At 48.9% G+C, this 9,428-nt stretch overlaps 1 protein-coding gene across 1 annotated transcript; it reads right to left on the reverse strand.

Annotated features, from left to right (window-relative positions):
* Positions 1 to 1,892: 1,892 nt before the first annotated feature.
* Positions 1,893 to 9,145, reverse strand: LOC113054162 (fish-egg lectin-like). The gene is made up of 6 exons (XM_026219511.1): positions 9,009 to 9,145; positions 8,728 to 8,919; positions 2,945 to 2,992; positions 2,593 to 2,804; positions 2,293 to 2,420; positions 1,893 to 2,169 (listed from the first exon to the last, which is right to left on the reverse strand). The coding sequence occupies exons 1-6, from the start codon at positions 9,064 to 9,066 to the stop codon at positions 2,046 to 2,048; spliced, it is 762 nt and encodes a 253-aa protein (XP_026075296.1). The 5' UTR covers positions 9,067 to 9,145; the 3' UTR covers positions 1,893 to 2,045.
* Positions 9,146 to 9,428: the final 283 nt, after the last annotated feature.

Consider the following 9,428-nt stretch of genomic DNA (forward strand, 5'->3'; position numbering starts at 1 on the left):
CAGCAAATTCACAACGAACAAAAACTTCCGGCATTTGGCACGTGGTGTTATGTGTTGACCACTCGGCGCATTTCTCGAAGCAGAATTTCAAACACGACCAATCGTTTTAAACCGAGACATAATGCATAATTTAAATTGAAATTAGGGTTCATAACACTTAATTTGAAATGCTGATGGGAAGTGCAGTTCTTTGCCACAAACCGGTTCTTTTCGAACAGTTTAATTCAATAAACCGGTTAAAAAAAAAAAAAAAAAAAAAAAAGGGGGTTCACAGGTTCTTTTACGCTTGACGTCAAGTCTATCAAACATTCAAATATACAAGTCAGTAATAATAAGTTTAGTCAGTTTAAAACCTCAAAATGAGGTTTACAATTAAGTTTCGAAACAATGCAACCAAATACAGTAACAGCAATAATGTGCATACAAGGATTTAAGTCTTGAAGACAGTAAATAAACTAGGTGTCATCTGCGCAGAAACCATGATCCACTTACTAATCCATTGAGATTTAGTCGTTGTTAAATAAACTTACATGTCGCCAGATTGCCCTTCTTTCAAGCCTTTGGTTTAACTGCGCTCATAACATTAGCACAGAATCAAGTCACCAGAAGAGCCAGTTAAGTTCAGACACGCTGTGTGTCAGTTTGCTTCACGCTGAATCATGCATGCGCGGTATCAGTGTTGCCAGCTTTCAATGGAAAGTAGCTAAAGCCCTCCTGAAAAGTCACTAAATTATGTCATAAGCTAATTAGCATATTCATGGCGTCAGTGCATATCGGTTATACTTGCATGTAAAAGTTAGAAGCAACAGAATCTTTTTTTAACAAAGTGCTACCCTCACTGAACAGATGCAGAGAAAAAAAAAAAAAAAAAAAAGGAGAGTGCTCGCACTCATGCTGCAGTACTAGAGAGTCTCAGAGACTAAATAAGGTCTGTCGCTAGTCTCTTTTTTTTTTTAAATAGGCAATTTATATTTTGTTTCATTGTAAATGGCTGACTAGTTAGGTTTAAATTAAAAGAGGTAGTGGAACTTGATATCCTTTTTCATTGGATTGTAAATACAGAGGAAAATTGCAGTAGCCAAGGTGAGCTGACTGATGTTATCAAGTACGCTGCGGTCTGCAGAATTACATCACCGTGGACATCACACTCCCGAGTCGAATGCATAAACTCTGAACTACCGAGGATAAAAGTCGAAAATGTGCCTACTTCAGACTATCTGCCTAATCTTCCCCAGTACTTTAGACCACAGTGGAAACACCGAAAGCTGGTCTATTTAAAAAAAAAAAAAAAAAGTTCCTGGTAACTTCAGTGGAAACGCAGCAAAAGTCACCAAGTTGGCAACACTGGTATCATCATCGGAAATGTCTGACAGAAACTGTTTTCAGTTCAGTGTACTGCTGATTCGAAAACCAATGCAACTAGTTCTTGACTCAAGAACCACTCTAGCAGTGGGACTGTACGTTCACTAGCTGGCTCTGTCATCTTCAGTTCAGCCGGTGTACTGTTTGAGTTGATGAATTACTCTGGGAGACTGGAGTATTTTGAAGCGGAGGGTGTCAGCTACAAGAAAAAAAAAAAAAAAAATCTCCATTGGAGACGCAAACGGTTTCGATTTCCTGAACTGGTTCACTAACCTATTCTTTATAAAGCTAGCCAGACAATCACTAATTCAGAAGAATTTTGCTCCCAAATGAGTCAAACATAACGGCTTAATTTTGACACCAAAACCTGGCATTTTAAGTTAAAGTTATGATAACTTGATTTCTTTAACATTGGGGTTTACGGTGCATGGTTGTGCATCACTTGAAACATCTCCACGGAACCTAATACATGAAAGAAACATGAGTGAGAGATGCTTTCTTGGTTCAATAGAAAAGTAATCGAGCTCTTGGTTTGTTAATAATTGCCAATTACTTTATTACAAATCACTCTGAGGCTTCAGTTAATGATTGACCTCCTGTTGCTGCAGTGACATTATAAAGTACATTTAGGCATGCGCTCTGCCAGAATCTTGAGACCGCCCACCTTGGCCAACTATAGTGCCTTAACTGCATTTACGGATGGAGCCGTCAACACACACGACCCACACCACATGCTGGTGACCATTGGGACAGGCAACCACTGGGATCCAGTCTGTGCCATCGGGTGTGCAGCGAGTGACACCAGTTCTGCAATAGACAAAAGGTCTCCTTGAATGAAGCATTTGGCTTCCATTTATACTGTATTCACATGTGCATTTAACAAGCTAATCATTTGGTTCATAAAACTTGTAATATGATTATTCAGCTTACTGTCGGAATAAGCTCCCTTGAGAGTTCACACCATAGACACTGCCATCAGTTGCTACTTCAATCATGGACAGAAGTCCAGGAATGTTCACAAAGCTGCCGGACCCTGAACAGACACTAGACGACACATCCTGCACAAGACCAAAAAACACAAATCCAGTTAATCATACAGCCAGATCAAGAAATTTTGCTGCTTTCACCCCAGTGACTTTCCCAGTTTTGTCAAACTCAAACCTTTGCATAATCTCTAGTACATAAAAACCTGGTGTACTAGAGCTCTTGGATTTAGCATTTTGACATTACCTTCATGATGAAGATTTGGTCGTTGTGGTTCACTCCCCAACAGCTGTATGGACCACAGCTGTAGTACTTCAGCTTTCCACCAATATTAATCCAAGGAATGTTACTGGATAGCCATTTGTTGTTAGCATCCATATTTGAACAGAATATGTCATCATACATATTGACACCTGCAATGATCTGATCACCTCCAGCATCCACCTGATTGAGAAGCCCTTACAACACAATCAACAGGTTCAATTAAAGACTAGTTGGTTTAATAAGAACCATAATAAAATGTATTTGGCCATTTCACAACATGTAAACTCATGACCGCTTAAACTTGTCTTCATTTCGGTTCTCTGCAAGTCTTCACCTTCAAGCTTAACAAAACCGCCACTCTGAAACCTAAAGATGTTGTTCCCTTTCAATACTTCACTCGTACTGCGTCGAAGACGCATATGGGAAAAACCCCCTTTTTCTCCTGAACTGAAGCCTTATTCAATCACGCAGTGAAACTGCACAGCCATTGGATCGTGCAGTGTTATTAAAATAAACCAATGGCTTGGCAGCGGTGCTGCACGAACCTATGGCAGCGAAGCCCGCCAAAGCCCGCCGAAATGGGCGGGGAATCTGGCTATATATTGGCCGCTTCGCCACAGGAATTCAGATTATTTCTCCTTCAGCGACGACATCACATCGCTTCGCTGATCTCCGCTGAACTGCTCGCCGTTGACACGCCTCGCACTGGAACGCGACTGCCGGTCCCCACCGCAGATTCATCGCTTCCCTGCGGCCATCCGGTGAGATATATATATTGAAAGAGCAAATTTCTCTAAAAGAGCCTTTTCCTACGGCGTTGTTGCAAATGCCGTCTCGTCATTGCAGCTCGTGCAGAGCCCCTCTGCACGCTGATGACGGGCACAGCGAGTGTGTCGCGTGCTTGGGGAAACCCCACGCTGACACAGCACTCGCGGGGAATTCATGTTCTCATTGCGAGAACATGAATATCGCCTCTCTGCGCTCGCGAATCGCTTTCTTTTCAGAGAGCGATCTCGCTCCTCGCGCCCTCCCTTTTTCTTCCTCCCGCGAGCCGGCGAGAAAGAAAAGGCGGGGCAGAGGATTAAAGCAGCAGGATGAAAGCGAGCTCACGCCGGCTCAGCCCCCGCGTGCCTCGTTTTCTCCGCCCAGAGGGGATTCCCCAGTCCTCTTTGTACAGCCAAACCAGTGTCCCTCTGCTGCCGCGAGTGATCTGGTTTTGTTTGGAGGGACTGAGGAGGAACTGCTAGAGGACAGCATGTCTCTAGCCGCTTCAGATGCTGAGGAGCTGTCGGGCTCGCCGGACCCCGCCCCCTCGATGTCATCTGAACCAAACCGCTCGAAACTCGGGATGGACGCCGAGCTTATCCGCGTTCTCTCCAGGGCAGTGGATGAGCTGGGTCTGGATTGGTCTCCTCCAGAGGAACCAGCCCGTAGCCGTCTGGATGAATGGTTTCTGCCGGGGCGCCAGCAAGCCCCTCGTCAGCGAACTGCTCCGTTCTTCCCGGAGGTCCACGACGAGCTCACTAAATCGTGGCGCGCCCCCTACTCAGCACGCCTGCGTACTTCATCTTCATCCGCCCTCACCTCAATTGACGGCGCTGATGAAAGAGGATACGAACGGCTGCCGCCGCTGGACGAGTCTGTGGCCGTGCATCTCTGCCCGCCAGCAGCTATTGGATGGAAAGCCAAGGCCAACCATCCGTCCAAACCCTGCCGTACGACGTCGGCGCTCGCCGGGCGCGCCTACTCATCGGCAGGGCAAGCAGCCGCGGCGCTCCACTCTATGGCGGTGCTTCAAGTCTTCCAGGCCAAACTTCTCGCCGCCACCGACGAGTCTGGCCCAGATGTCGCCACGCTCAGGGAGCTGAGAAGTGCAACAGACTTGGCACTGCGTGCTACCAAGAGCACCGCCCAGGCCATTGGGCGCTCGATGGCTAACCTGGTCGTATTGGAGCGCCACTTATGGCTCAACCTTACGGAGATTAAGGATGCTGACAGAGCCCAGTTCCTAGACGCACCGATCTCCCCCAGCGGCCTCTTTGGCCCGGCGATAGAGGGATTCGCCGAGCGTTTCACAGAGGCGCAGAAGTCGTCCCAGGCAATGCGACACTTCCTGCCGAAGCGCGCTTCATCTGCTGCCAGTCGCCCCAAACAGGTGCCGATTCGTCAGCCTCCTAAGCAAGCGCCAGCTGCTACCACCGCAGCCCAGCCGGTGAAACCCGAGCCTCGACACCGTTCTCGCTCGGCCACCAGACGGTATCAGTATCCCAAGCGCATGGGACCCCGGCCCAAGATAGTGCTGGACCCTGCGCCGCCGCCGTCATCCTGATCAACAGGAAAGAAAGAGGAGGGTCTAAGTCTCGCCACAGCCGGACCACCCCCCAAACTGCCCCGTGTTTTTCTGCCGTCCATCTCCAGATGTCGACGAAGTTGTTCCTGCTGCAAACAATGGGCCCTTGTTAGCGCCCAGACAGCAAAGCGCTGTTATAGTGCAAAAAATAAAAAACACACTCCTTCACAAAAAGAGCAGTTTTCCTCACACAACACTCACGAGTGCTATGTCCCCTCACGGCGGTCAATCACTCGAGTTAATACAACCTCTGTCCATCCGGGCCTCACAATGGCAAGCCATTCCCGGGGTATCAGATTGGGTCATGGGAGTAATAAAACACGGCTATTCCCTTCAGTTCGCACGACGGCCACCACGCTTTCACGGGGCGGTCACCACTTCAGTGCACAACGAGAACGCTCACGTTCTTCGTGCCGAAGTGAAAAATCTGCTGGTGAAGGGAGCTATAGAAATCGTTCCCCCAGCACACCGCGACTCAGGGTTTTACAGCCGTTACTTCCTGGTTCCCAAGAAGGATGGTGGGCTGCGCCCCATCCTCGATTTAAGACATCTGAACCGTGCCCTCATGAGACGGCGCTTCAGAATGATCACATTGAAACAAATCCTCTCGCAAATACGCTCGGGGGATTGGTTCTTTTCGCTGGATCTGAAAGACGCTTACTTTCACATCCAGATAGCCCCCCGTCACAGGCCGTTTTTGAGATTTGCCTTCGAGGGCGTGGCTTACCAATACAAGGTCCTCCCCTTTGGGCTGTCTCTGGCGCCTCGCACGTTCACAAAGTGCATGGATGCGGCTCTCTCCCCTCTCAGGCAGAAGGGCATCCGCATTCTCAATTACCTCGACGACTGGCTAGTTCTAGCTCAGTCAGAGGGGGAGGCATTGGGTTACAGAACTGTGCTCCTCAGCCATCTGGAATGCCTGGGGCTCAGGGTGAACTTTGTCAAGAGCTCACTGTCCCCCAGCCGACAGATATCGTTTCTGGGAACAGTGTTAGACTCAGTGACGATGAGGGCAACAATGGTGAAGGAGCGCGCTGCGGCTCTACAGCGACTTGCGGCCTCTTTCAAAATAGGTGCTTCTCGACCCCTAAAGACATTCCAGAAGCTGCTGGGTCTCATGGCGGCGGCATCGCCGGTGCTGGAGCTCGGGCTGCTTCGTATGCGCCCCCTCCAATATTGGCTGAAACCACGTGTTCCACCTCATGCATGGCGTCACGGACGCTTGAATATCAAGGTGAGTCAGGACTGTATTTCGGCCCTGACCCCTTGGAGGGACATGCAATGGATGGAACGGGGTGCTCCACTTGGTATGGTTTGCAGAAGGAAAGTGATCTCCACAGACGCGTCCAACAAGGGTTGGGGCGCGCTGTGCGAAGGGAAACCCGCTTTCGGCCAATGGTCGAAAGAGGAGAGCAGGCTTCACATCAACTGCCTCGAGATGATTGCAGTTCAACGAGCCTGCCAGAGCTTCCTGTCAGACCTAAAGAGCCACCACGTGCTGGTCAGATCGGACAGCATGACGGTGGTCTCTTATATAAATCACCAAGGTGGGCTGTCATCGACGCGTCTCTTCAGACTGACGTCGCGACTGCTGGAATGGACCCAAAGCAATTTGGGGTCCCTGAGAGCAGTACATCTTCCGGGCAAGCTGAACAAGGGCGCAGATATGCTGTCAAGAAGCGGAGTCTCCTCAGAAGAGTGGAGACTCCACCCGCAGACGGTTCAGAAGATATGGGAGGTCTTTGGCAGAGCGGAAATAGACCTCTTTGCCTCAAAAGACAACTCTCATTGCCCAATATATTTTTCCAAGATCAAGGACGCGTTGTCCCAGGACTGGCCCAACCGTCTTCTTTATGCTTTTCCTCCGGTCCCTCTGATTCCCCAAGTAATCAGGCGGGTCAGGGACCAGAGATGCAGGGTTCTGCTTGTAGCCCCATTCTGGGAAAATCAGCACTGGATAGCCGACCTGTCGCAGATGCTGACTGCAGCCCCATGGCCCGTTCCCCTGAGACGGGACCTCCTTTCTCAGGCGGACGGGACGATTTGGCATCCATACCCAGAGAAGTGGTCTCTGCACCTTTGGTCGCTCGACGGGAGTCCGCGGGACTCCCTGAGCGTGTGCTAGACACAATTTCACAGGCTAGAGCTCCGTCTACACGACGCCTCTATGCCTCCAAATGGTCTGTGTTCTCCACATGGTGTTCAGACCATGGTGAAAACCCGACCTCTTGTGACGTATCAGTGATACTGTCATTTTTGCAAGAGCTCTTGGAGAAGGGACGATCCCCCTCCACGCTCAAGGTCTATGTAGCAACTATAGCGGCGTCACACGCCCTTATAGCAGGCCAGTCGGTGGGCAGAAACGACTTAGTCGTCCGATTTATGAGAGGTGCCAGACGGCTTCATCCGCCTTGCCCTCCCACCGTCCCTTCTTGGGACCTGCCCACGGTGCTGAGAGCCCTGAAGGGGGCCCCCTTTGAACCGCTACAGTCCATAGGCCTTAAAGCCCTGTCGCTAAAGACCGCTCTGCTATTGGCACTAGCGTCTGTTAAGCATGTGGGTGATTTGCAAGCACTTTCGATAAACCCTAATTGCCTAGAATTCGGGCCTAACGACTCGAGGGTCGTCCTGAAACCGAGGCATGGCTATGTGCCAAAGGTGCTCTCCACACCTTTTAGAGCACAAGTGGTCACCCTCTCTGCGTTACAAAACACAGAGGAGGATCCAGGGCTGAATCTACTTTGTCCAGTGAGGGCTCTAAAAGTCTACATAGAGCGTTCTGCGCCAATAAGACGATCAGAACAGCTCTTCATATGCTTTGGAAACCGCACCAGAGGGTTACCGGTGTCTAAGCAAAGACTTTCAAGGTGGATTGTTGATGCAATCCAGCTAGCCTACTCTTCTCTGGGCCTGCAAAGCCCAATTGGAGTAAAAGCCCATTTGACGAGAGCAGTGTCTTCGTCTTGGGCATGGTCTAGTGGTGTGACTATCGCAGAAATTTGTGAGGCGGCTGGCTGGAGCTCGCCGTCCACATTTGCTAGATTTTACAATCTAGACGTCCCGGTGCTTCATGCTAGGGTACTTTCTGTGTAAAGGTCACCTTCTTGTTCCTCATTTGCATGCTCTTGGCCATTCTTGCCCAAGGCTCAAACTCTACTCGTATGCACTCGGTCCCTTGGGTACTGAGGCGATACGAATACGGGATGATCAGGCTAGGTCAGACGTAACCTCATTGAGCTTATTCTGCCCCTAGTTGCTATTGTCATATCTTGGTTTAACAAATCAAGTGTGATTGCGTTGGTCGTCCTCCCTTCTTAGCATGGCGTGATTGAACTGGGTTCCCATATGCGTCTTCGACGCAGTACGAGTGAAGTATTGAAAGGGAACGTACTCGGTTACTAACGTAACCTCGGTTCCCTGAAATACGGGAACGAGTACTGCGTTCCTTGCCATGCTAAAAAGGCTGCACAACTCAGTCGTCGCTTCAGTCGAAGTAACCTGAATTCCTGTGGCGAAGCGGCCAATATATAGCCAGATTCCCCGCCCATTTCGGCGGGCTTTGGCGGGCTTCGCTGCCATAGGTTCGTGCAGCACCGCTGCCAAGCCATTGGTTTATTTTAATAACACTGCACGATCCAATGGCTGTGCAGTTTCACTGCGTGATTGAATAAGGCTTCAGTTCAGGAGAAAAAGGGGGTTTTTCCCATATGCGTCTTCGACGCAGTACTCGTTCCCGTATTTCAGGGAACCGAGGTTACGTTAGTAACCGAGTACGTTTGCTGTATTAACCCCCAGCTGACCAGCAGGACCAACACTGAAGTGCTTTAGAGACCCGCTGATCTTTGTGAAGACGTTATCAATCAGGACGAATATCTCATCATTACGGTTCACGCCAACCACGGAGCCAGACCCAGCGTCTATCTGCTTCAGGTTACCATTCACCACATTACAGTTTAAAGCTGTGAAGACAGATGAAATTATTCCAAGATAAATCAGTGACTGCAAATACAGCGACGTTTACATATGAAATAAAAAAATAAAAGTTTACCCAGAGTGTGAAAGAACTGGCAGCAGAAAAACAGCAGGACGCTCTGATAAACCTTCATTGCTCCACAACACAGTTTGTGGCTTTTAATCTGTTCATAACCAGAATTATTTCATATAAGTGAAGTCAAGATAAAACATGATCAACATCACAGCGACAGTAATTAAACAAACAACCTTATCTTGTTAGTTCAAGATTCAGCAGTCACTAGAGATTCTCCTCTGATAAGATGCACTAGAAACTTGCATTCAGTGGGTCTCATTCATGAAACATTCGTAAATATACGAGTAAATATCTGAGTGATTTGCGCGTAAAGAAAACTTCCCGAAAACTCTTCTCCTGATTCACAAAAACTTCGTAAACGTCAGATGTGATAGTGAAATGTGTGTGTGTGTTAATGAATTCCAATCAGTCGTAAATGGG

Source organism: Carassius auratus, chromosome 35, assembly GCF_003368295.1.
Source record: "Carassius auratus strain Wakin chromosome 35, ASM336829v1, whole genome shotgun sequence".
In the NCBI taxonomy this organism is placed as follows: domain Eukaryota; kingdom Metazoa; phylum Chordata; class Actinopteri; order Cypriniformes; family Cyprinidae; genus Carassius; species Carassius auratus.

What these genes read in the sequence shown, in the direction of transcription:
- LOC113054162 (XM_026219511.1), bottom strand. Translation starts at nt 9,066, where the DNA reads ATGAAGGTTTATCAGAGCGTCCTGCTGTTTTTCTGCTGCCAGTTCTTT. An exon ending in TAATACAGCAAACGTACTCG is followed by an intron (nt 2,993 to 8,727) that starts GTTACTAACGTA and finishes AAGTATTGAAAG; the next exon opens with GGAACAACATCTTTAGGTTT. An exon ending in CAAGGGAGCTTATTCCGACA is followed by an intron (nt 2,170 to 2,292) that starts GTAAGCTGAATA and finishes TGTCTATTGCAG; the next exon opens with AACTGGTGTCACTCGCTGCA.